Raw genomic sequence first — 25589 nt, 5'->3', positions numbered from 1 at the left:
TCTCAGTCAGCGTCTTGACAAAAACATCTAATTCAAGGAAGTGGAACATCTCAGTATCTCTTAGATTAAACATCTCAGTAAACCTGCATTTTCTTTGAACACACCCAACTGATCAGAGCAGAGATAGAGAGGTCCATCACACTTGATTTAGACGAGTGTTTGTTTAGTGTGAGTTGAATTATGACTTTGGTTAATACTGTACAGTAAGTAAAAAAACATTTAAATAGTTTAAAAAATAAACAATTATTCACATGTTGAGACGAGGATTTAAATGACAACACCAGACTTCAACATCCATTAAATAATCAGCATCTCAGCATTGTGGGATTGTGTGACCCCTTAAAATGAAGAAATCTGTGAGGATAACATAAAACACTTACACATTATCTAACAACACACAAAAAAAAACAAGACAGTTAGTCTTTATATTGAAATAAAAATGCTATTAATCAAAGCCAAAAGTATCAAATACCAAACTTAAGCCTAAAGAAATACACAAAATAATCAGAATTAAATAACTAAATATCCCCTCGGATACAGCAGACACTTGGTACAGTCTTATTGGCATTTCCTGTACTTAAGAGCTCTGCTTCCTGAGGCCCATCCTTTTGCCCAATCCTGGCCACATGCCCCCAGTAGCAAAACCAAGGATTTTGTGTAGCAATGTTGGGAACCACTGAATTAAATACAACAAATGAGAGAGAATTTATCTTAAGTATTAGATGGAGGCCGACATGTACACACAGTAGTTTTGTAGACATTTCATTATATAAAGCATGTAAATCCCATTAAAACTGAGAAAAATATGAGCTAGTGGCCAAGCATGAGTTGACATGCACTGAGAGATTAAACTGAAACAGAACTTTATTTTGTAATAAAATTATTTGTAATTCTGCAGGACTGACTACAGTCACTGGAGTGTGTAAATGCTGACAACCAGAGATGAACCTGTGGCATCAGTCTCATATAACAAGGCCTCTGTAGCTAACCACCATCTCATTTCAATCATTTAGGTGCAAACATGAGGCACAGAACTCCAGAGATGAAATAAGATGAAAGCTGATGATACTTCCTGTCATGTGACACGGCTCTGAACACCTTTCATAAATCTTACAAAGGTCCCTGCAGCTGCTTTATACTTTCCATCAATGAATATGACACGGCCATTCCCTATAATGTGTTGTTGTAATCTGAAACAGCTGATGTTTCGATGAAGTTTGATTCAGTTAGTTCGCATGGTGATTAAACTGAGTTTAGAATTAGTGGTTGTTTTAGTGGTTTGAATGCAAGTTTACAAGTTGCTGCATGCATGTGCTTGTGAGTTCAGCTTTTAGTCACCACGCACTCGTGTACTCCGTTTATCTGTGAACATCTCAGACGTGAGGGAACGAATTATGAGGTTAAAAAAAACACAATAAGAAAGAGAACTATACAGTGACTGTCAGTTCTGTCTATGTTTGTTTCTGTCGTCTGCAGAGGCTGAAGGTGCTGTTTGCAGTGGGCAGCGATGGGGAGGTCAGTGAGCCTTTGGAGGTCAACGCCCTCAGCTGTGACGCAGTAGAGCAGGTCAAAGAGAAAATCCTGTCCTCCTTCAAGGCCAAGTTTGGTTTCGCCTACAACATCCCCCTCAGGGACGTTTGTATCGGTCAGTAACAGACCACTTGTTCAGTATCTAATTAAGTTGTTCCTCAGTATGGTTTAATTTCAGAGGATAAGCCTGAGATTCTATATTTCTCTTATCATCTTTAAGTCAAACATTGAAACCAGCAATGAAGTGGTTTTACTAATAGATCATGTGTTTGTAGCAAGAGGCTGATACGTCTTCTTCCTCTGTGTCACTGTCCAAAACCTATTAAAACACATCAGTTCCTTAATTACCATGAACACGGGCACTGCAGTTTCATATAAGTCAGTCCCACATACACCGTCCTGGTGGTGCATCAAATATTAGTCCCCACAAAATGTACTATTTAAGAAAAGATTTAGTCTTTTCTTTAAATCAAAGTGTATATTTGTGATAAATTATAAAAGGTTCAGTAGGAGTCTGGGGCTGAGTGTCACAGATAAGAACACAATAAGAAGACTAGCATCACATTTTTGCTCATTTAAGTTCATATGTTTTATGACTGTAGATTCAAATGTTAAAATGAAATGAACATTTGATATTTCAGTTGCCATAAAATCATCTACAACCTTCAAAAAAAGTATTTTCAAACTGTTAAACTAAAACTTTTCAACTTTTCCCAACAGAGTATGACAAGAACGGATGTTTTGTTCCTCTTGATGAAGTGGATCGAAGCTCTGAAGTTGTCGGGGTGGTGACGATGCTCAACACACTCAATCACTACAAGGTGAGAGGTGGGAGTGTCAAAGAAAACTCATACTCATACTCATACTCTGGTGCTGTGTTTTTGTGTGGGCCAGTTGTGGACAGAAGGTGCTACTGAGGTGAAATCTAAATACGCCCACTACAGCAGTGCACTTGTAACAACAGTCCCTGCAAGTGTCCTCTCACTTTTAGTATTGTTGCTACTGTCTGTGGCGACTGGAAAACACCAGGTATACTTTTTACTGTGCTGGTTGTCAAATAAAACTAAACTTAAAGAAGACTTAACAGAAACTGGATCAATATCTCCTGTAATATTTAATCTTATGGGAAAAGGCCATGCACTTTCACATGGGGGAAGACCCAAATATTTATCTTTATCTTTATATTATTTACCTTTATACTTCAATTCCGTTCATAACAGACATCACATCTCAAGGCACTTTACATCATTATACCGAGGATCACAACAGTTTCCACCATCAGCAAGTATTTTTAACATAGAAAATTTAACACAACACAACACAAAACAACCCCAGACCCATTATAGACCCAGGCGGTGTGTGGTTTATGAACACCAGAATAACAAAAGGCAGATCTGACTCACTGAGCTGAATGCTTGCTCACTGCTGCTCACTGTTGTTCGGGGTCTTTCACTTTCTTTGCTGTTGATTTCAGACTCATCATTTCCTGTCTGCAACAACAGAATTAAATTTAACCCAGATAGTCGACAGCAGCTTCATCTCTTTCACTTTATCATCACAGCTGAAGAGAGGATCTTATGTACAAGGAAATAAAAATACTGGAGGGAGAGTGGTTTGTAATGGCTTCATAATGGGATCATGGAGTCTTTGTGTTCATCATCTATCAGAGTACCATCAGGCCCTGGGATGGATACAACTCCAACACATGAGCTGTATCACGGTCTGATGTCCTGGTTTGTGTTGGTGTTACGGCTCGCCGCAGGAGGGCGGTACCTGGAGGGGCAGCAGACAAACACACACACAACACGACACTACGGCCCTAACAGTTGGTCATGCTACAACTTAAAAAAGCACATTATTAGTCAAACAAGAAACCACACATAAACGTTGCTGACTTTTTGAATCCATGTAACACCCAGTTCTGGACAAATTTAGGTTTTAACTTAAAGGTCCCAAATTGTGAGATTATGAGATCAATAAGATGTCCATGTCTCTTTTGATCATAAAGCAGGTCTAGGTTCTATATTAATACTGTGAAAGTATCAAAGCCTCAGTCCACAGAGAAATGCACACAGCCTGTATTCAGAAACTGAGCCATGCCCCAAGACCCACCCACCTGGACCCACAAACTTTACAGGATTTGGTTTTCTGAGTGTTTACCTGAAATCTGCTATATTTTTATTCAACCAGAAAACAGTCAGCCAATCAGAGGAGAGGCTCAGCCGCTCTTCTGGTTGGCTGACTGACTAGAGCTAGAGTTGACTAGAAATGGTTTTGAGATGGTTTTTCGTCCTTAAAACTCCAAATATATTTTCTTATGGATATCAACACTTAAAATAAAACACAGGAAAAATGTAAAATATGGGACCTTTAATTTGTATTGAGCAAATTTAATGAAGGTATTCTGAAGTTCCTGAAAAGCTGATGTTTGAGGAACATCTCACTGAAACAGCAACACCCAGATCAGTATAGACCCAAAATTCTGGGGGATTTCTGTAGGTGATTGTGGTTTCCTTTTACGCATACAGACAATATAAAAGAAAAAACACACAAAGGTAAAACCGAAAGCATATCTGATGTAAATGAAAATCACAACTTGAAGCAGGAGTTTGCAAACATTTAAGTGTTTGTTCCTGCTTCAGTGTCACTTTTAACTTGTGAATTTAGAGTAAACAAAACAAAAGCTTAAATAATGAACCTTCTTCGTGTTGGTGTTTTTTTTTTTTTCTCCTCCAGGTTCCTGATGGAGCGACGATCAAAGTGCTTTCTAAGAGAACTCGTCCTCCACTGAGCCCACAGGGAAGTCTGAAGGGTGAGAGCTGAAAGACTCAACACTCAAAGGAATAACTCAACATTTTCTCTTGCTGAGAGGTCAAAGAGAAGATTGTTACCACTCACACATCAGTACATTAAGTATGGAGATAGAACAAGGAGGTGATTAGCTTAGTTTATCTTAGCTTAAAGACTGGAAGCAGGTGGAAGCTATTTAGCAACATGTCTACAGCTTAGCAGTCAGCACTTTGTATCTCACTTCAAATATCAAACTTGTTCCCTTCATTTCACATTGAAGGATTATACCTTCAGTTGCAGTGATAAGTCTAAACAGCATCTGGGACTTTCTGCACCAGCCATGAAAACTTTTGAGGTTGACCATGGATGTTCATTCTTGACTTTGAGACCAGTATGTGGACAAATAATCTCAACTGGACCGACAGCTAACTATTATTTTCATTATCAATTAATTCATTCATTTTTTTAATCAAAAACTGTGGAAACCTCGGACAGTGAGCAACTGCCCGAGGTTTTCACAGTTTTTGATTAAAACATCCTGAGATATTGAACATGTTCAGTTTACAATGAGCAGAGAAAAGCAGCAAATCCTGACTTTGAAGAAGCTTCAATCACAGAATTTTATTGATAATTTAACTATTTTTTCTTGAAAAATTACTGAAACAAGTGTGCAGTTATCAAAATAGATGCTAATCGATTAATCGACTAATTGTTTCAGTTCTAGTCGACACTCAAGGACCGAATGAATTAAAGCCTGTCAGCTCGTACAAACAGTCAGCTGGACTCTGCTTTAGTGGAGGTGGAGTTGAGATTATTTTGTCACATGTTATGGTTGGTTAGAAAATGAATGAAACGTTCAGTAGGAGAAACATAAAATACATTCAACATGGCTGTGGATGTAGGTCAGCCTCCTGCACACTAAGTGTCTCTCTGCTACCCCGCCACTGACCCCTTTAACAATGTTGTAGGAGGATTTAGAAATGGATCGTGTTCAGTTTCAGATAACGTTGCTTTTATTCATTCCCTATGAGCTGTATATAACATCTCATGCATTTCAGAAAGAAGTTCATTATCTCAGTGTTGATTTCTGCTCTTTTTCCCCCAGATGATGAGGACTTCTCTGGAAAATACTTCCACCTGGTAAGAGACACTTTGTGTTTTGTGTTTGCTGAGGTGACTCATCAGATCACAGGATACTGAAGATAGTTTGGACTGAGATGAACTGGTGGTTGCTGTTTTCTTTACGTGCAGATTGATCCTGATGTGGACGAGGACCAGAGGAAGAACCCAGAGAGGAAGAAGTTAAAACTAAAGGAAGTGCACCTGACCAAGCTGCTCTCCACCAAGGCAAGAGGAACCAGCCACAAGGCCTTGTTTTACTTAAACTGACTCTCTCCAACACGAGCAGAACTGATACCAGAATCTGCCTCTGCTGTGGTTATTTTTACCACCAGCAGCAGAGTTAACGTCATACAGGAAGCTGCAATTTTTTTGTCACTTGCACCCTCAGCTTACCTTTGCTGAAGCCGAAGAAAGTTTTGTTTTTAACTATGAAAAATAAAGGTGTCTCTTTGATCTTCCATTTTTAGGAAAACAGGAAATTAATAAGAGATGGCGACTTCTTCTGAGAATGGGGACTCAGCTATTTCAGACGAACTAAATTCAGTGTGCCTCTGAACAGCAGAAATGACATCTCCTCGTTTTCTCTCTAAGGTGGCAGTGCATTCATTTGTGGAGAACCTGTTCAAGACCATCTGGGGGACGCCGCACAGCAGAGCTCTACTTGCTGTCAAATACTTCTTTGACTTCCTGGACACTCAGGCAGACAACATGAAGATCACCGACCCAGATGTCCTGCACATCTGGAAGACCAACAGGTACGGCTGGGTCATCCAAAGCTCTGTGGAAAAGTCCGAACAAATAAAAGATGCATGCAGGGATGGTAGAGCATCTGCCTGATGAGTCTTTACACTTCACAGTTTGCCTCTGCGTTTCTGGGTCAACATCCTGAAAAACCCCCAGTTTGTTTTCGACATGGAGAAGACTCAACATTTGGACGGCTGCCTGTCTGTCATTGCTCAGGCCTTCATGGACTCCTTCTCCCTCAGTGACACCCAGCTGGGGAAGGTAAAGTAGTAAAGTCTTTTATTCTGACAGGAAGTGGTGCAGGAAGACCAGTTTTCCTTTCTCTGCTGATACAGTGGATGTTCACTTCTAACCCCTTTATATATAATATATGTAAAGTAATGATATATATAATATAATATATAATATAATATGATATAATAAAAACTGGTGTGACATAAAGGATACATAGGACATAATGGACAAACATGACAATAACAACAAAAACAAGAACAGTTATAGAGATGTAAAAATGATAAGACTATGATGTTTATGGTATGAGTTTATATGTATATGTCTATCATAGGTATCTGTTTTCTGTGATCCTGGGTAGTCTTTATGGGATAGGGGGTGTGTGGCATGGTGGCATGTATGGGGAGAAAAAGTATAGTGGAAATTAATAATGTAATCTGAATATAACTGATATAGTTATAATTGATCAGAAATGTAATATAAAATGGCATAAAATCTTATAATATATATTAAATATTAAAATTATATAGTTTTTATAATAATTTTAATATATTATTATATTGTAATTATATATGTATAATTACAATATAATAACATATTTAAAATGTTGTTACCTTACATCATAATAATAATAATGAAAATAATTATGATATAATAACGTTATGTTAAATAGTGATGAGTGGTGAGGTCAGGTCAACCATGGAGGTGAGCAACAGGATCCCTCCCCATCCACCAAGAAACACGACCAGGGGCCCCAGCAGGACATAGGGACAACCCCGTCTCTAATATAGATGTAAAATCCTGCATCATTCACAGGAAGTTTGCACCTAAAAAAGTCAATGTTATTGTGTTCCAGCACGCACCAACCAACAAGCTCCTGTATGCCAAAGATATTCCCAAGTTCAAACAGGAAGTGAAGGCATACTACAAGCAGATCAGAGAGCAGTCACCAATCACAGACTCAGAATTCAAGGAGTTCCTGCAGGTGGAGTCAAAGGTAACATCCACTTCAGTACAAAATGTAAAAGAAGTGGCTCAGAGAAGACCAGCAGTGAGAAGATGACTGTTTGTTTTTTTTAATTCAGAAACATGAAAATGAATTCAACGAAGCCGCAGCCCTCAGAGAACTGTACAGATACATCCAGCGGTACTCCACTGAGGTCAGTGCTCTTCTCAGGAAACATCTCATCTCCTCATGGTAGTTCACAGTCTTTAAGTGACTTTTAATGTCATGACAATATGAGCTGACGATGATGTTTGAGATGCCACGTGCATTTTATTTGCATTTTCCACATCAACACTCCTCAGAGTAACAAACTTGTCAGCTATGTGTGGTGAATAGTGAGATTGGAGAATAGTTCATATTATGTCACAAAAACACCACAACCTTTTGGTTTTCACACTATGATGATAGGGTCTGAGTTGTGGGGACGGCCACAAATCTAAGCTGGAGGATTTTTACCTGGAGTGTGAAATTTATTTTAATAATTTTAACATAACATTGCCCACCTTATTATTATTTATTAGAGTGTCTTTCTTTAGCCTGAACCATTGATAACATTTCCTCATATACATCAAATGTGTCAAAAGACGCATGTGATGTCACAGTATTAGAAATATACTGGTGGTTTCTATTGTATGAGCACCACAACTGGTCCCAATTTACCAACATTTTACTTATTGTCACCTTGTATCTGGGATGTCTCTAGACCAGCAGCAGCCACAGAGAAACTTGTGAAACCAGCAGTCGCAAGACCGTGTGTGTAGAGGAAATGAGATTTAAAACCTTCGGATTTTCTCTTTGCTTTGTTTATCATGTGGTTGCTTCCTGTTCCTGTGTCACACTTCAAAACTCATCGACACAGCAGAAGAGTTTTTAGGGGCAATACAACAAGGATTTGACTTGTTTTCAGTATAAATAAAAGATACAACAGCTCGATAAACTAGAAGATGAAGGAATCTGTTCTGTTTTCCTGAGCCTCAGTATATCACAGCTTAAGGTTGATGTTATTGGACACAAGCAGAAAGTTGTGTCCAATGACCTCGATTTTAAAATGCAACACTCTACACTAAAACACTAAAATGACACTATTTATTTTCCCACAGATAAAAGAGAAGCTTGACCAGAATGGAGCCCCCACTGAGCTGACGGAGCAACTACATCATGTTAAAAACTTGTTTGATGGACTGAAGAGCTGCTCCTGGAACTGAGCTGCCTGACTTTCACTCCTGTGAATGAACTCAGTGGAGCTCTGACTGTGACAGGAACGCTCTCATGAAGCTGTGAGGAGACAACAGAGGAGATTTTGGTGTCTATTGTCCTAGAGATAAGATGGAGATGAGGTACTGAGTTTAACTGTTTCAGAGGAGCAGAAGGGAGGTGTGTGTGTTGTGATAAAAAACCTTCTCTGGGTTGTCTGTCGGAAACTCAGAGTCTTGGAGGTTTCGGGCATTAAAATAGCACAGGTGAAAGGACACAATCATGACACAATGAATGCAGTTTTGTGACTGTGGGACACATCTGCTGACTGGTCTTGTGTCTGATGGTTACATTGTACACTATGAGAAAAACAAATACTCAACTTAAACAGACCCACAAAAATGCCACAAACACATTTTTAGTAAATCATTATTTTTTTCAATTTACAATTCAAGTAAAACATGTTGCACATCAACAGTCTGTGTAAACACTGTGCAAACAGCCTGTAGTGTCTTGAATCTGTGTATCGACTCCATATAAAAACTTTTACTCTTTAAAAACCAAACAAGCACCTTGATAGAAAATCAAACCCTGAGGACATCATGGACAATTTAAAAAAAAAATAAAAGGTGCTTCAGCTTTTCAGAGTCCCCACCATCACAACATGAGTGAGACATGTCAACACTGACAAAATGCATCACTCCTTTTTTATGTAAATATGCTAATAAATAATGTTTGTGTTCTGTAAAATCACTGAGGGTGTCCTTGATTTGAACACAGGGCTCCATCTCACTGTGTGATTGCATTGCAGGTCCAATAGGAAGTAGTGTAGGGGTCAGAGGTCAGGCTGGAGGCTGGGGTCCCGGTCCCTCTGCACCATAGATCCCAGTTCCTCCAGCTGCTGCTGCTGGGCGCTTTCCAGATCCTCCAGCCTCCTACGCAGCAGAGAGAGCTCCCTCTGATGCTGCTCCTCCTGCAGCACATGGGACACACATGTTAGCTTTGTTATGAATGCATTGTGTTGCCATGGAGGTCATTTGCACTTATACATGCACCCTGCTTCCTGTTCATTCACACATCTCCTTGGTTGTTGTTTGCTTGTTGGTTGAAGGAGCTCAGCTTCTCCAGACTGAGTCAAACAGTTGACAGCGACATTTGAAGGGATACAATTTAGCTACCCACACACAAAGGTGTGAGCTTGTTGCCTTCAGCTGTGGGCTTTCTGTGTGTGTTACAGGAGAGTCCGTGAAGGAGGCTTCATTTCCTCAAAACTTAACACGTGCTGTTGCTGCATTGCATTCTGGACTATTTCCTGCTGCTGCTGTGGGTGAACAAATTAGTCTCTGTGCCTCTTTTTATAAAGGATTTCTCTCTTGCTGCAGATTTGTGTATACGCTGCTGTACTTACTGGGATGTTGGATAACGGCCCCTCAGACCCGAGGAGGAAGAAGGGGGTGGGTGAGGAGGTCAGGAACGCAGGGCCTGCACTGAGCGGACCCTGGCCTCCCAGCAGGAGGCGTCGAAACTCATTGTGTCGTCGCTGCAGCTCCTTCAACCGTCTGCTGAGTTGAGCTTGTTCCTCTGAGAATGATGAACGTCTGCACAAAGGAAGAAAAAGTCTCAAAGATTTCAGTCCTGGCTGATTTGGCAAAATCTGTAGTCACTGGTGGTTTAACGTGACTGGAGTATTTCATAAAAATGAGAATTGATGTTTACTTCTTGGCTGCAGCAGCTTCCAGTTCCAGTTCTTCTAACTTTGCCTCCAGCAGCTGGATCTTATCCTGTAGCTTCTTCTCTTTGTTCTCTGTCAGTGTTTTCCTCTACACAAAACACACACACACATTATCTGCAGTTTCCACTTCAACAAAGAAAAATTCATGTCTCTTGTAAAACCATGTTAGCGTTAAAATGTTAAAGGGTGTCTGTAGACATGTGAGTCACTTTCAAATAGTGGGGAGGCATTAGCCAGAGCACAAACAAACCTCTCTTAGTAAATGGGTCTGAATCTGTTCTCTGAGAGCTAAAATGTAGTTAACTTGATACAGTGTCAGGAGCAGCTCTACCTTCTTCTGAGCCACCGCCGCCCTCTGGAGTTTCTCTTTGACCTGAGAATATTTCTGCTGCAGCTCAGCCTCTCGATCCTGCAGCTTGTGTTTCTCCTCCAACCACTCAACCTGACGGTCCTCCAACATCCTGGAGACAGAAGAAAAAGTGTGAAGCCTCATGTTGACTTCAGCTTATTTCTGTGAAGACGGAGTAGAGCAGCAGATGAACCTCTCTGCCTCGTGTTGGCTCTTCTCAGCCTGGCCTCGGGTCGTCCTCAGCTCCTCCCTGACTCTGTCCAGCGTTTCTCTGAGGCGCTGGTTGGTCTCCATCAAGTCACTCTCAGAGTGCGACAGCGTCCCCAACTGGACACCTAGATCTTGGTTTTGCTGTTGGGTCAAACGAATTCACAGTTATTTAAAGCACAGAGACATCAGCAGGTTTGTTGTGTGAATCTTGAGGTTGTGGTTTACCTGCTGCAGCTCAGCTATCTCTGCTCTCTGTCTCTCTAGCTCCTCAAGCTGTGAGCTTTGCTGCTGAAGTTTGGTTCTGAGAAAAACATAAAATAAACATTTAATATAATGTCATCATGCAGAAAAGCTCATTTTACTGTTGTTCATTTTGCTATTCTTCCCTTTTTCTTGCACAAACAGGAGTAATACACCTGCTCTACTGTGCTGGCATGAAGTGGAAAAAAATCTTGAACTCTGACACCATTATTTTGGAAGTGACCTCTTTGCCACAGTTTCTGTTCCCCAACATGTTTGTGTAGGAACAGAAACTGGTGCAAAGACGCTGAAAAGGAAATTGAGATGTTTTTCCACAATGAAACACAGAGAGGTGTTGGCTGGTTTACACAGCGTATCAACTCAAAGGCCTCCAGTTTGCTTTCATCTAAATGTGTTTAAACAAATACGTTGTGGCTCCCACATGTGCTGTTATTTCCATCCTTTAATAGTATCTAAACCTCAGGCTTCAGATAATGTCAGATCACATTTCCCCTCTGACTCTGCAGCTGTGTAGATTTCTAACTCTCTGACCTCAGGTTCTGCACTTCTCTGCGGGCTGACTCCTCGCCTTGCTGGGCAGAACGAACACGTTCTTCCCACTCCTCCTTCAGGGCGTGTTCTGCAGCGTCCTGCAGTGCCCTCTGCTGTTCTATCGCTGCGAGTCGGTTCTCCAACTCCAACCTGACAACATCAAGCAGGAGACAATGGAAATGGAAAAAGGAAATGTACTGATTTTGTACCAATAAGGCATTAAAAGTTCAAACCTCTTGTATCAGTAACTGAAACAATACAAAGGTGATTCTCACTTTTCCTCGTGTAAAGCTGTAGTTTTGCGGAACTCCTCCTCCCGGGCAGACTGCACCTTCCTGACCATCTCCCTCTCCTTCTCCACCAGAACCTCTTTGTGTCGCTCCACTGCAGCTTTCAGCACCTCCACGTCTGCCTGCAGACCTGAGACACACAAGTTACTGTGAGGGTCTGAGGTCGACACACAGTATTCTGAATTCTTCTTTGGGGGGAGATGATGCATACAGACTTTGCTTCAAGATGTTTGTTTTTTTTGTTAAATATAATAATCTCTTGACGAAAAATGATCATAGGTCAGAGCACAAAGCACAGCACAGATTCTGTCTCTGCAAAGGTAAAATATACTTTTATAGTCAGCAGTATTTTAATAAAGGGAAGTGAAAATTAGATATGAGAAGGGCCAGGACAAGATGACTGTGATGAATATGCAAACATGTTACATAGGATCAGTTTCAATGAGGACACGTGTTACGAACACTCATTTTGGCCTCTCCACAGGTCTCCACTGGATGAATGTGTGAGGGTGAGATGGATGACATGAAGGACTGACTACTCCAAACCATGTGACCAATACATCAAATCAAAACTAAATCAAAGGAGATTATGAAAACAACAGAAAGTCAGGACTTCGGGTCATCTCACTGCAGAGAGAGATAAGTGTGTGTGTTATTCATACCATCTATCTGCCCCTGCAGTGTGTCTCTCTCCCTCTCCACCTCCCCTTTAGAGCGGGTACACTCCAGTTTGACGCTGGCCACCTCCAGCTTATGTGAATGCTTCAGACTTTCAATCTGAGAACCAGAGAAGGAAAATAAATCAGCATGTAGAGACAGACAGGAAACATCTGCTACACAGTGTCATTAAAAACAGCTATTTTCTCTCTGCAGTCTTTGCTTAGCATTCTACTTTCCTTGCACTTGTATAAGATTCACAGGCGTGCACTAGTAACTGTATTAGTCAGGTATTTTCCACTACAAGTGTATCTGTTGTTGTCATCTTCTGGCTTCTTAGCTATGACTCAACAGGCTGCTTCAGGTTTCTTTGTCAGCTTTTATCTTCGTCCAGTGTTTCTAACCACACATGAAGATAGTGAGAAATTAGAAAATAAATTATTTATAATTTCTAACAGGTCTCACTGGGTTTTAAGCACAAGCTCCTCATGGCAACAAAACACAGAGGTGAAATCAGTAAAAGTCAATCAGAATGAAACCTGGAGAAAAAAAAAAGGTTCATGTTTTATATTTTCATACATCATAACCCTCACACTTAATCTGCTGTTGAAACCCAGACGGAGTTAAATAATGGCTCATTGTCATGATGTCACGGTTAATGAAACATCTCAGGGGTCAGAGGTCAAAGAGCAGCGTACTTCACAGGTGAGGGAGTTGACCTCTCTCTCAGCTTTGTGCAGTCGCCCGGTGAGCTGGCTGTTCTGCTCGTGGCTCTGGTGAAGCTCGCTCTCCAGCCGCTCCAGCTGCAGGCGCAGTGACTGACGCTCCGCCTGTCAAACCAACAACCAATCAGATCCAACGATTACTAAAAAAAAACAAACATTTACCTATTTCACTTATAGGGTAAATTTAAAAACATGAAACAAACATCAGACAAAAACAGATGGTAATCTTTGTCATTTTAAGCCCAGGTGCAGTAACATGCAAACATGACAAACTGCTGCAGTCTCACCTCCAGTGACTTCACTGCAGCCTGAGACTCTGACAGTTGTCTGATCTGGATACGCTGGACGTTCTCAGCCTGCTGACCCGAGTTCTCTTTCTGGGCTCGGAGCTCAGCCACCTCCGCCTCCAGCCCCTTTAGCCGCAGATGGAGCTGGGCCTTCTCCCTCAGCAGAGCCTCCACTCGTTTCCCATCACGCATTGTGTCCGAACCCTGGTACTGAGCCACCAGGTCCTCCCTGTCCTTCTCCAGACGGGAGAGCTGAAAACAGGATACTCAGTATTTTAGATCTCAAGTTATTTTACACGAGTGTAGCACAAGAACTTAAAGTCATGATTCAAAAACGCACACACCTCTGCCTCATAGCGAATCCTCCTCTCCTCCAATATACGAGCATGCTCTTCTCTCTGATGGTCAAACTGGGACTTGAGGAAGGTGAACTCATACCGCAGCTTGTTGTACTCAGACCGGTACTTCTCCGTCTCCTGTGAACAACCACGAGTTCACACAGGAGCCACAAATCAGTGAGAGGAGAGAGGCAGCAATCAGGCAGACAAAATGGAAATTAGCTGCTATTCCCTTGAAAGCACAGACTTTCAAATGATTTTCAAAAGGCAATCAATGCTAATCTCCTGACCGTTGCTATGGACTTGTAAGTGACAGCTGCTAATGTCAAGTTTCAAGCAGGTACTAAAAGATAATGGCAGCAATTTTCCTCTTGAGCAGAGACCTTTTCAGCTGTTTAATCATGGTACATGATTAACACTAAATTCCACAGAGTGACTTTTTTTTAAATTTTTTTCACTGTGCTGAAGTGTTGGTGTCTGTATCTCAGCTTGAGTACAAGGTTTACTGTCAATCATACTGACTCCCAGAGGACGTAACTGAAGTCACCCCAGACAGAAATCCCTCAAAAATCCATTAGCACATCCACATATTTTCATTTAGAGCATATTTGTAAGGAAGGATGAAAATCAAGCTGACTTTAATATGAGTTCATTTCAATGCAAACCAGACCCAGTTCTTTCTCATAGGGACCGTGGTCAACAGCTGTTCAGTCACAGAGAGCTGACTGGTGTCCTGTAATGCAGAAATAAAACAGATAGAGGCTGACCTCCTCCAGTTTGTTGAACCGCTCTCTGACTGGAGCCTCCATCTCCTGCTGCACCTGAGCTCTGAGCAGCTCCAACCGCTGAGGGGTCATCACCTGGTCAACACATAAACACACATAATTTCTATCCATTAAGTAAGTAGAAGTTTAGTCACACAAATAAAAAAAATAAATAAAAAAATCATCCAAAAATTTCTGCCACATCATAAAATGTATCTTTTTGTTCTGATCAGTAAATGTAGATTCACAATCATTTATGAATGATTTACAGTTTTGGGAAGGGGGGCAGAGGAATTAAGTTGAACCCTTTGAGATCTCCGCTCCTCTTGATCAAAGTGTACCTGCAGTCGAAGCTCCTCCAGCTCCCTGGTTTTGTCCAGCAGCTCTCCTCGCAGCTCGGCCAGCAGCAGCTGCACTTTCTCCTGCTGAGCCTGCCTGTCGCTCAGCAGACGCTTCATTTCACCCTGCGCCCGCGTGAACTCATCCTGCAGGCTACCGAGAAGATACCAGGGCTGAGATCAAACACACAATACTAATAACAGGTACCTGATAAACTGTGACGCAAAGTGTGATATGCAAAATTGATATTAGTCTCCTCACTCTTGAATGTCTATGGACTCTTCCCTGTAAAAGTCTGGCCCCCTGTATCAGTGTTGTTGGTGTGTTGTTTGGCATAAAGAGATTATTGTTCTCCATGTTTATGTTGATCATATCTACTCTGCAGGATTTCATTTATGTTACCCCACAATTCATACCAATAAAGAAACCAACACCAAAAGACAAGCACTGATAAAGAATTTTTGAAACTCAAAATATTAAATTCCATTCAGCTTTACCTGGCATGTTCAGCCTTAAGCGTCTGGTAGTTGGTCCTGTGGTTTTCACATTTCATCCTCTCATCAATAAGCATTTTCTGCAGCTCCATCTCTGCTCCCCCCAACCCGGCTGACAACCCCAGCATGGCTGCAGACTTGCCCATCCCAGGCTCCAGGTTTGAGACAAGAGGCCCCGACTGGCCGAGGGTGGACGAGGTCATCTCACCTCTGCAGAAAAGGGTCAGAGACAGGAGGAGATAAATACAAATCTGGATAAACCAACCACAACACCTGCTGTGTCTATATCCAAAGAAGGAACAGTGAGCTCTCCTGTACTTTAAATGACAAAGACGGTCTCCTCTGTGTGTGGTGTGGTGCTTTTAAAGGGCAAATCAAGCCTGGTTTTGTTGTCAGTTAGTAACCATGGTGGCTTTGAGAAGAGTCCCCCAGCTACTTGTTAAGATCTCACCCTCTTAACAGTCAGTGTAAGGCTCTGCATCAGTCTCAAGTGATTAGTTAGCCCCGCTCCCTGGCTGCTGCCACTTAATAATCAAGCATCCTGTCTATAACTGAGGCAATTTTCCTACCAAACTCTGTCCACCAGAATAATTTAACCCAACACTTAACTACAAAATATGATCATAACAGTGCAAGTTGGAGTTTCATATGACGACTCAGATCCAGACATACATACATACAGCCAAGTGTCTGTTTACTGTCTGTGGTTCTTGTTGACATCGGCTTTTTTCAAATACAAGCTAATAACGTTAGCCCACACTGTGAGTCTAGCCTGTGGGTCATCATGAAAAAGCCTTACACTGGCTGTGGGCTGAGCATGGCTTGTTAGTTAACATATCAAACTGATGTATAAAAATTTGTCAAAAGCTTTCAGCTGTCTTTAAATACCGCGCCCTACGTCCCGCGGCTTGGTGTGCTAACTAGCCAGTTAGCTACTGTAGTGCGTCCGTTATCGGACATACCCTGTCTCTAACGTTTTCTGAGCTAATTCGGGACACTAGGTTTAAAACTAGCAGCCATTAGCACGGTTCATACACGTTTCCTCAGTGTAAATACAGACACACACTATTCAAGCGAAATACTGAGTGACCTGACGCGACTGGCTCAACAAGCTAACTTTAACAACACTTTGTTAGGCAGAGTAGTGAATGTTAGCACAGTTGAATTTAGCTTGCTAACTGGGCTAATATGATGTACAACCCGACACACATATTCTCTCTGTAACAACGAAATACGAAGCCATAAAGTATTGATAAACTACACTTCAGTTATTTAAGCAGTTGGCTGCCGGAAGCCATTTACCTCTTGTTGAACACGAGACTCCTTTCTGTCCTGTTTCCTTTTTGCCTTGCTAGCCAGCGCTAGCTAGCTAATCTGTAAACTACAAACTGTGGGATCATGGGAATCTATTCCCGAGTTGCATTTCTCGCGATGAAAAGGAACTTTGACCGAACCATTTCAAGAGGTCATTTAATCAACATTTTTGATGTATTTTATCTAATTTGGCATGTATATATTGATATTACCACAGTCAGCGAGACTGATACAAGCCAGAACCTACATCTTTCTAAATATTTAGTGAATATGATCAGAATAACTTGTTATATCAGATCTTCACATTTATTTCTCTATATATGGGTAAACAGTGGTTAGTGTAACATCAAGCAGCAAATGAACTAAATCCATATATTGTTGTGACATGTTGTTATTGCACAGAATGTGTGTGAAAAAATGCTGAGTTTACCCAACCAAAAACCAGCACATTCATACATGTGGGAATCAGCTGAGCAGGTGGGTGCAAACCAAGCAAGGCTCAAGCGACCAACCTGCACCTCCCTCAGTAACAATGAAATACCTGAAGAAACTGTTGCTGAACAAGCACCTGTGTTTCATTGTCTATAAGACAGAGAAGCTCATTTGTGGCAAAACACACACACTACACTGCCCTGAACCAGTGTGAATACACAGCTTCAACTAATCCACTGATATCCAGAAACACTGTTAGCAATGGTTGTACTCCACATACACAACACACTAAACACTTTGTCTACTGCTTTTAAAAAGCAGTAGGCAAACCACATTGTTCTACTGGTCCACTTGGCCTCAAAGAAAACATATTCACTTGCATTACACACACTGCATCTAAAACTATATTCTGTGGCTTTTCTGAGTGAGGCACGTGCAGTACAGTGATGTGCATTTCCTCTTTGGGACAACAAAGACTTTGTTTTCTAGTTGAGAGCTTACACTTCATTAGTTACACTTAATCACACTAATTAATGCGGTTAATTCCCCCAGTGAATGTTAATTTGTTGCTGTAGTGACCAAATATGTCCACAGGGGTTATATAAAGTTTAACCTTATCCTTATACAAGTCCAAAGAAAATAGTGAGTTTGCAGCTTGATCAAATGCAGACTGTGAGATAAACATGATACCCCGTGTGTAAACGCCAACAGCTGACTGATTAACACTAAATTGTTTCCAGATTAGTTACTGACACAACTACAACTCTTCCTCAACCTAAAAGTTAAATCTGTAATCCATTTTTATCATAATCGTCATGAGTAATAATGAGCAATAAACAAAAAGTACACAAATGCTCTTTCATGGACAAAAGCAAGTAGCCAGAAAATGAAGAGGGAAAGAAAAACACAGCACTGGTTTTTATGATTTGGTCTGGACAGTAACATCTGTGTCCAGACATGATGGAGGAGAGGGGAGAGAATAAAGCCAAAACAAATTAGCATTGGATGAGAGGTCAATTGTGCATTCTTTGTCTGATGTGTTGCATAAATAAAGTATTTTTATTCTTCTTCCTATTATTATTATTATTATTATTATTATTTTTATTATTATCAGAAATGGAAGTGTATCAAGAAATTGATGTAATGTTCTCTTCTTTTGTTGAAGTCAGAAATTATATTGGATTTCTGGTATTGATAGATGATTAGCGAAATACAGAAAAATAAATGATCTATTGACAATAATGAAAATAAAATGCGACAAAATAAAATCCCAAGAAAAGTGATGCAGATATGTAATGGAAACAGATCATTTGCAGTAACGTAGTCGTGTACAAAGACAAAACACATAATGATCTTAAACAAAACTTGGAACAGGAAATAGTCTTCATAGTATAAAACAACTATGATATAAAACAACTCATCACAGTGTATGGATTACTCATATTTTAAAACCTGGCTGGTTTGGATTAGGATTGTAAAAGTGATCCATGCCAGGCCCTGAAAGCATCTTACCACATGTGTTTCATTCACAACTATGACACATAAAACATTAGTGGGTGGTGACATAAGTGCTAAGGCACCTCCAACCTCCAACAGTTTTAATTAATAGTGGTAGTAGTTGTAGTTTGATCTACATCATGTCACATATTATTTAACAAAGCATTTGTTAACTAAAAATAGCCAAGTGGTTACATGTCCTGTGAAAATGTATATATTTATATATTTACAAGAGTATAATTAAATACATAAAAAAATAAATTAACAAAACTTTCTAGGTAATATTATACAACATCTGAGCCAACTTCCTGAGAGCAGGTGGTGCTCTTCCTGAGTCTCCCCAAACATTTCATTGGACCAAACTTTTTCAGCTGGAGCTGCAAGAAAAGAAAAAGAGAATGAAAAAAGACAAATCAATAAAAAAAAAGTTTAATTAAAAATAAAATTTAACAGGAAACATCAGAGTTTTGTGTGGTCACCTGTCAGCAGCGTCCTGGTCAGCGTCTGCACTGTTGTCTGCTTTGGAAGCTGATGCTCGCAATTTACTGGGATCTAAAAAAAGACAGAAGAAGAAAGTCAGCATCTGTCCACAAAAACAAATGTGAAAAATTAGCAGAAACTAGAACATTAAGCTCACCCACCTTGAATCCAGCGGATCTGTGTTGCCGGGCCGTAGCCCTGCTCGTTCTTGGCGGCGATGCGGAAGACGACAGCTGGCCGGTTGGAGGCAGAGCAGTCAATGTGGGCGTTGTCCAGGTGGGAGGAGCTGACTGAGCAGGACGTCTTCGTGCCACGGTAGATCCTGATGAAGGCCATCTGACCTGGACGCTCCGAGGAGGTGGAGCGGCTTTTCCTCACTGCCATGTACATGGAATACTCCAGAATCCGGCCCGACGGAGAGGAAGGAGACTCCCAGGTGATGTGGACTGAGTCATTGGCCTAGAAAGGGGAGTATTAGTCAAAACCCTGATTTTCTCTATGAGCCCCAGACAACTGTGTTCATCTGTCTGAATATCCTCAATGTATCACCTTGGTAATCTTGACAGCAGAGGGCGCTCCAGGGAAACCAGGCTGGCAGGTCTTGAACTCACTGACTGGGCTGAAGTCTCCCTGGCCAAAACAGTTGATGCCTGCGACTCTGAACCTGTAGGTCTGACCCGGAGTGAGCTCCTGCTTCTCCCTGCCCTGGTAGTCCTGAGGCCCTGGCAGCTTCCTCTGGGGGAAGGGCTGATGGGAAGGGAAAGGATGGACAGAAGATGAGTGGATTTGCCTGAGCTAGAGGAATAAGAATAGTTTGATGTTAAATTATATATTTATAAAATCCAAATTAATACCCACTTCAGTATGTATGGTTTTACCTCTTTAGTGTTTGTGGGCCGGCTGCTGACGGCTGTGGTCACCTGGTCAATGTCAGCAGGGGGAAAGTAGTGGCTGACCTCAGAGAAGAGGGTTTTGAACACACCAACATCAAACCACACTGCTTCATCCTGATCCTGCTGAACCTGGAGGAGACAAGTCTTAGTTTAGACCAGGCCAAGTCAAAGAGCTAAAGGTTAGTGTTTAGAAGTGGACCTCACCTGATCTGTGCGGGTGTAGAAATTTGCCGTCTTGTCAGTGGAAACAGGTTTGTCTGTCAAAGATTTAAAAGAAAAATCCACACTGAACTTTTAAACCTATTAAAGTCTGGTTTATCACTGACGTTTGAGCGTGAGCATCATCATTACCTGACTGGTGCTGAGCTGAGCTGCTGCTGACCTCTATTGCTGATGCCTCCTGTGCAGCAGCTGCAACAAACACGACAGAGAGTGCAAACTCATTTAATGGGGTCATTTAACCTAAACAGTTGCTCTGTGTGAAGAACAGAGCAATAACTGAGCAAAACATTTCCTGGTGCAGCCTTGTAACTTCAAATATACTGACTCCTGCTTATATCGTCCCTTACAGTCAAATGTATAGCAGCATAAGAACCATTTTAACCCAGTATCAAAGGGTAGAGAACAGGACTCACAGCAGCTCTTTGAGTCTAAGACCTCTGAGTCTCTCACAGCACTCCTCCCCCCTGGTGCTTGGCTCTCTGCTGAGCTGCTGGATGATTTCACCAAAGTTTCCTGTGCTGAAGCTTCCTGAAATTTGAGCAGAAAAGTAAAGCATGACACTCGTTTGTTCAGAAACAGAAATGATCCTCAGTGTAATACACATACAAATTAGTGCATAATTAGTTCTACACAATATGGTCCTGTTTTTACACTGATCTCAGTCTTATTTTCACCCAAACTTATTTCATCATGATAAAGTATTTCTACCTTAGCTGCACGTTTCTAACACTGCACTGAAGTTCTGTTATGCAACTTGTTATAACTTATGCTCTGTATGTGGCAGGTTTTTTCTTTCCTAAGTCATTTTATATAAATCTGTGAAATACCTAAAGCTCTTCTTGGTGTCTGTATTTCTTTTAATGTCATTACTTTAACATGAACAATTAAACATTACAAAAGGAGAAAACACAGCAGTGTCTGAGGAAGCTGCTTTTAACATGTTTAGGATGAACGCTCCATACAAATCATCTTCACTGTGTTCATGTTCAGTCTCTGACAGTAGATACTGGTCTGTTCAGTGTATCTGATCCCAGAACAGGGTTATATGAATGTGTAATATTTGTTAAGTCAGTCACATCTACCTGAGTTGATCCGTTCTCTTCTCTATTTGTGGTTCCTTCATTTTGAGTTTGAAGAGACTGGACACCTAAGAAAGGAGAGTGAAGCAAAATGTTATTGTAATGGCAGAAAGATACTTGCATGTTCTACACCCTGACAAATATGATATCCATTTTTTTCATCAGTGTGTTTTTACTGGTGCTGAAATTATTTGTTTAGAGTTCCATGTTTCTTTTCTGTCTCCTGTGCTGACCCTCTGCACAAACTGATAACTGAATATGTCTCCTCTCACCTGCAGGATCTTTATTCTTTCCCTCTTGTCCATCTGTTCGTGTGGGATCACCCGGTTTGGCAGGTGGATTGTTGGATGCACTTCTGGGAGGACACACAGGCTGGATCTGAAGGATGTAACATTCTGCTGCAGCCTGGGGGCGCCATGCCACATGGAGCATGCTGACTGTGGATTTGATGAGTAGCACTGCCTCTGGGGTGGCTGGTCGATCTAAAGACAGAATCCACAACATTATATTCACAGACTGTGTTTGCTTTTTGTTTGTGTTTTTAGCACTAGTCTGAGCAGCTCTGTCACGAGTCCTCACCTGTCTCCAGGTACCACAGATCCTTGCAGCAGACCTGATAGTTCCAGCTCTTACGGTATCCATCGCGGCCGCTCCAAATGTAAAGCCTGGACCCGACAGTGGCAGCACAGTGGCCGGCCCTGGCTCTGGGCCTGCATGCATACGGATCATCACTCTGGGGTCCCTGGCTCTGCAGCTGGGACTCAATGTCGTCCTGCTCCTCCGGGCCCAGGTTCTGCCAGCTCATAGTGTCTGTAGTTAGAAAACAAGCAAACAGTGAACTTTTAGATTAAAGAAAATGTCAGCAAGTTTCATCATCTGCAAAACCACTCACGACCTAAGAATTCAAAAATTTCAGTAACATTATCTTGGTGAGAAGCACTGACCTAAGTTGAGCACACTTAAAGCGTTAGAGCAGATCCATTTGGTTCCTAAAGCGTTATGTTTGTCTGAGTCTGGAACAGGAATCCAACCCCCGAAAACATACATCCTGCAGGCAGAGGGGACACAGTGTAGTTTGTCCAAGTCTAGTTCAGTCAGATCACAAACAAACTGTACATCTGCTTGAAAACAGATATGATGGCATCAGCAAATAGAATCCCTTACTTGTTTCCAATGACATTGGCAGAATGAAGGCTTCTGGGAAGTGGCACGAAACCCCTTGTTTGAGGTGTTGACCACACCATTGTGTCTGAGGAAGAGAGAAAGATACAGATAATGTCATTTAAATATTCCAAACAGCTGCTTCTCACTGCCATTTAGAAGTGTAGACATGCAAATGATCCAACCACAGTTTTGTATTTAATTCAAGATAGCACTTCATGGATGAAAATTGTTTCAGTTTTCCTTTCTGAAACTTCAGCATATAAAAAAGATCGTCCTACCGAGGTCAAGCTGCCAGAGGTCGTTTAACCGGCATCCTTGCATTCCTCCATATATGTAGAGCTTCGGAGAGCTGAGGCCATCGTAAGCAACAGAGGTGTGAGATTCCCGTGGTGATGGGCCACCACCTTTTGTTTCTGGGATGCTCCAGCCTCTTGCCCCCGATACTGACTGCAGCTCCAGCTCATAAAGGTCGCCCATGTACCTAAGATGGTAAAAAAATTAACTCCATATTATACACTATACAGGACCATCACCATTCTGGTTAAATTTAACATTGACCATAACTTTGCATTTGCACTGACAGCAATGTGATCAAAACACTAGAGGCCTGTTTTGCATTTAACATTGCATTGCAGACATTGCAACATTTGCATTTATATTTACACTCTACCTTGGTATGTTGCCGTTGGGGTCTTCACTATCATTGGCCAGGCCTCCGAACAGGTAACACTTATTACCCACAAGAGTGAAGCTGTGCCCAATCCGAGGGCAGGGAGGCGAGCCATTCCTGGGTGCTCTGGGCTTCAGCTTCTTCCATAGCCAGCGACTAGCCTGAGCCACACAGGGCCAACGATGAGATTTTGAAGTGTTCTACATAACAGCACCAGGATCAGAATCAACACAGAATAAATGAGATGGCATTACCTGAAGTTCATAGAGGCTGTTGGTGTATTTGCCAAATTCCACCATGCCACCAAAGACCAGTATTCGAGTGCCTTCGCAGACAAAGCCATGGGCAGCACAGCCGGGTGGGATATCACCCCTCACCGCAGGCAGAAACCACTGTTTTGAGACTGGAAGACAGGGTGCATGTGAGCCATTGCATTAAACATGAGATCATGGTGACTGCTGCCTTTTCATCACTCCATCTGAAAACCACTCTTACAAACAGAGCCATGTGTGCAACAGCGAGGAAAACCTTACCTCAGACATCACCTCGCCCCCCTGAACAGGACTTTTAATCAGTAATAAGACACAGATAATGCTCTCTACCCCACATTGCTGTACAGAAATCCCCTGAAAACCCAACTGTACTACAAGCTCTTCAGTACAACCGATGCCTGCATGTAAGCATCAACCGTTGAGTTAAACTGGTTTCAGTTAACGCTTCACTGGCAAAACAAGCGACAAGATGCACCACTACTACTCTGCTGTAAGCTCATTGTCATTGTGTTTCACAGTTAACATAACAATCAACGGCGCAGCTGCGCTGCACTTTGGGAAAAAAGTAGTTACTAAAGCTAGCTATTGAGCTCAAGTTAGTGGCTAATTTTCAATAACAAACCCACAATACCGTCACCAGAGTTGTGCCAAAATTGTCGAGGACGTTTAAACAAACAAGAAAAGCTTTGTTTCAAAGCGTTTGTTAGCTGCCGTCGTCCTTTCCACTCCTTTGCATGCTAAAAACATTACCCGCTAACCTGCTAGTTAGCGTCCAGCTAACGTTAGCCTACCCGTGTTGTAAACATGGAGGTCCTCCGCTATCCCTTCGTTCCCACCACCAAACACAATAATCAGCTCCCGTATTGCTGCAGCTCGGTGTCCATGTCTGGACCGCGGTACCACTCCCGTAACGGAGTGTATTTTTCTCCATTGCGGGTCCTCGGCATCAGTGGTCATTTTCCCGTTAGGGAGCCTAAAGTTTGGCGCTGTTGACGTTTCAAAGACGTGGGCGGGGCCAAGGGGCATCAGGGGATTCAATCAGAGAGGAGGAGGCAGAGCGACGTCTCACTCTGCCTCGTTTATCGGAGATCAAAATCTAAAAGAATGTAACGGAAATGCAGACTGGTTTTCTAAATTAACGACGGACAGCGAGACCTATTTTCTTGATAATATATAAAACCATATAACATACACATAAAACAATCCAGAGAACAGGTGAAGGGCCATTCTACCGATTTCACACATGAATTTCAATTTCAACACTTAACCTATAAAGGTTGCAGAGGGTCCTCTGTGACTCTGAAAAACATCTGAAAAACAACCATGATAAAGTCATCCACCAGGGTCGTTTAACCTTGGGTTTGGAACATACACATTTTGAAGGTTTGTGTTATTAGAAAGACATTTACCAAACAAAGTCTTGCAGGGGATGCGACTGAGTTGCATCATGTGGAATCTGGCTTTTCTGAACTTGAGCAGCTCTGGGGTCTAATGATATCTGCATACGCGTTACTAAATGGTTAAAGTGGCGACATGTTAAAAGATGCACTGTTTTCCGGTCTGCTGCAGGGTATCAAGAGCAGATCAAATGTTGACGTGGCCACAAACAGACATGAGAGTCTACAGTGCAGAGCTGGTTCACAGTCCATGTGAAACTGTGAAGACACTTGTGTTGCATCATTGTCATAGGTGGTCGTCTATCAACACCATGAACAAGCCCTGACTCATCTCGATGCTAAATTCATCCATTGTTGATCGCTGTGGTGATGAATAAGTGCACTAACCTTTGTCAGCCCTTTTCTTTAAGGTGCACAGGTATTTTCATTTGTAAAGATTACAGACGTCTGCATGTGTTAAAAACTCTCAGAACAAAGGGCTGTATTCAGCATGAAGGGAACACAAACTCAGAGTAAAAAGCAAAGCTTGCTCAATTAAGCACATGGCTAACAATATTCCCATTCTGTTCATTTAA

At 41.7% G+C, this 25589-nt stretch overlaps 3 protein-coding genes across 8 annotated transcripts in view; 1 reads left to right on the top strand and 2 right to left on the bottom strand.

Annotated features, from left to right (window-relative positions):
• plxnc1 (plexin C1) overlaps nucleotides 1-9367 on the top strand; it is a 29797-nt gene extending 20430 nt beyond the window's left edge. For all 3 annotated transcript variants that reach the window (XM_071502816.1, XM_071502815.1, XM_071502813.1), the window contains 10 exons: nucleotides 1477-1645; nucleotides 2251-2351; nucleotides 4267-4342; nucleotides 5426-5460; nucleotides 5572-5667; nucleotides 6034-6197; nucleotides 6300-6447; nucleotides 7274-7414; nucleotides 7503-7577; nucleotides 8524-9367. In XM_071502816.1, coding sequence (XP_071358917.1) covers nucleotides 1477-1645; nucleotides 2251-2351; nucleotides 4267-4342; nucleotides 5426-5460; nucleotides 5572-5667; nucleotides 6034-6197; nucleotides 6300-6447; nucleotides 7274-7414; nucleotides 7503-7577; nucleotides 8524-8628 — 1110 coding nt within the window. In that variant the 3' untranslated portion in view covers nucleotides 8629-9367. The remainder of the gene's footprint in view (nucleotides 1-1476; nucleotides 1646-2250; nucleotides 2352-4266; nucleotides 4343-5425; nucleotides 5461-5571; nucleotides 5668-6033; nucleotides 6198-6299; nucleotides 6448-7273; nucleotides 7415-7502; nucleotides 7578-8523) is intronic.
• cep83 (centrosomal protein 83) lies at nucleotides 9020-17021 on the bottom strand. Of its 3 annotated transcripts, XM_071502823.1 has the most exons (17): nucleotides 16897-17021; nucleotides 15598-15804; nucleotides 15103-15253; nucleotides 14765-14857; nucleotides 14004-14135; nucleotides 13660-13911; nucleotides 13346-13477; nucleotides 12653-12767; nucleotides 11976-12120; nucleotides 11701-11850; nucleotides 11134-11209; nucleotides 10892-11049; nucleotides 10681-10810; nucleotides 10334-10437; nucleotides 10026-10215; nucleotides 9823-9935; nucleotides 9563-9590 (listed from the first exon to the last, which is right to left on the bottom strand). In XM_071502823.1, exons 2-16 carry the CDS (start codon nucleotides 15795-15797, stop codon nucleotides 9849-9851), a joined length of 2115 nt encoding a protein of 704 aa, XP_071358924.1. In that variant the 5' UTR covers nucleotides 15798-15804; nucleotides 16897-17021; the 3' UTR covers nucleotides 9563-9590; nucleotides 9823-9848. The 3 variants fall into 3 exon arrangements, with proteins under 3 accessions (XP_071358922.1, XP_071358924.1, XP_071358923.1); XM_071502821.1 differs by lacking the exon at nucleotides 9823-9935 and having other exon boundaries at nucleotides 9020-9590; XM_071502822.1 differs by lacking the exon at nucleotides 9563-9590 and having other exon boundaries at nucleotides 9823-9938.
• A 1594-nt stretch (nucleotides 17022-18615) lies between these two features.
• hcfc2 (host cell factor C2) lies at nucleotides 18616-24626 on the bottom strand. Of its 2 annotated transcripts, none has more exons than XM_071502819.1 (17): nucleotides 24409-24626; nucleotides 23600-23748; nucleotides 23346-23506; nucleotides 22954-23156; nucleotides 22676-22760; nucleotides 22456-22559; nucleotides 22091-22321; nucleotides 21784-21993; nucleotides 21515-21579; nucleotides 20846-20960; nucleotides 20562-20621; nucleotides 20415-20467; nucleotides 20196-20339; nucleotides 19867-20112; nucleotides 19479-19776; nucleotides 19317-19389; nucleotides 18616-19214 (listed from the first exon to the last, which is right to left on the bottom strand). In XM_071502819.1, the coding sequence occupies exons 1-17, from the start codon at nucleotides 24572-24574 to the stop codon at nucleotides 19205-19207; spliced, it is 2373 nt and encodes a 790-aa protein (XP_071358920.1). In that variant the 5' UTR covers nucleotides 24575-24626; the 3' UTR covers nucleotides 18616-19204. The 2 variants fall into 2 exon arrangements, with proteins under 2 accessions (XP_071358920.1, XP_071358921.1); XM_071502820.1 differs by having other exon boundaries at nucleotides 19867-20064.
• Between the last annotated feature and the right edge of the window lie 963 nt (nucleotides 24627-25589).

The sequence above is a fragment of the Trachinotus anak genome, unplaced genomic scaffold (genome assembly GCF_046630095.1).
Source record: "Trachinotus anak isolate AG129_WGS33_773 ecotype Australia unplaced genomic scaffold, CSIRO_AGI_Tana_v1 ptg000018l, whole genome shotgun sequence".
Taxonomy (NCBI): Eukaryota; Metazoa; Chordata; class Actinopteri; order Carangiformes; family Carangidae; genus Trachinotus; species Trachinotus anak.
The sequence above is the reverse complement of the archived record's forward strand: the minus strand, read 5'-3'. Positions and strand labels throughout refer to the sequence as shown.

Bases quoted from the DNA above. Each gene is read 5' to 3' on its own strand.
- hcfc2 (XM_071502819.1), bottom strand. From the start codon at position 24,574: ATGACCACTGATGCCGAGGACCCGCAATGGAGAAAAATACACTCCGTT. The intron at 23,749-24,408 runs GTAGGCTAACGT...CCTGTCTTCCAG, and splicing joins CCTCCATGTTTACAACACGG to TCTCAAAACAGTGGTTTCTG. The intron at 23,507-23,599 runs GTAATGCCATCT...TGTGTGGCTCAG, and splicing joins ACAGCCTCTATGAACTTCAG to GCTAGTCGCTGGCTATGGAA.
- cep83 (XM_071502821.1), bottom strand. From the start codon at position 15,797: ATGACCTCGTCCACCCTCGGCCAGTCGGGGCCTCTTGTCTCAAACCTG. The intron at 12,121-12,652 runs GTATGAATAACA...TGTGTGTCTCAG, and splicing joins ACTGCAGGGGCAGATAGATG to GTCTGCAGGCAGACGTGGAG. The intron at 10,216-10,333 runs GTAAACATCAAT...TCCTTTGTGCAG, and splicing joins GAAGCTGCTGCAGCCAAGAA to ACGTTCATCATTCTCAGAGG.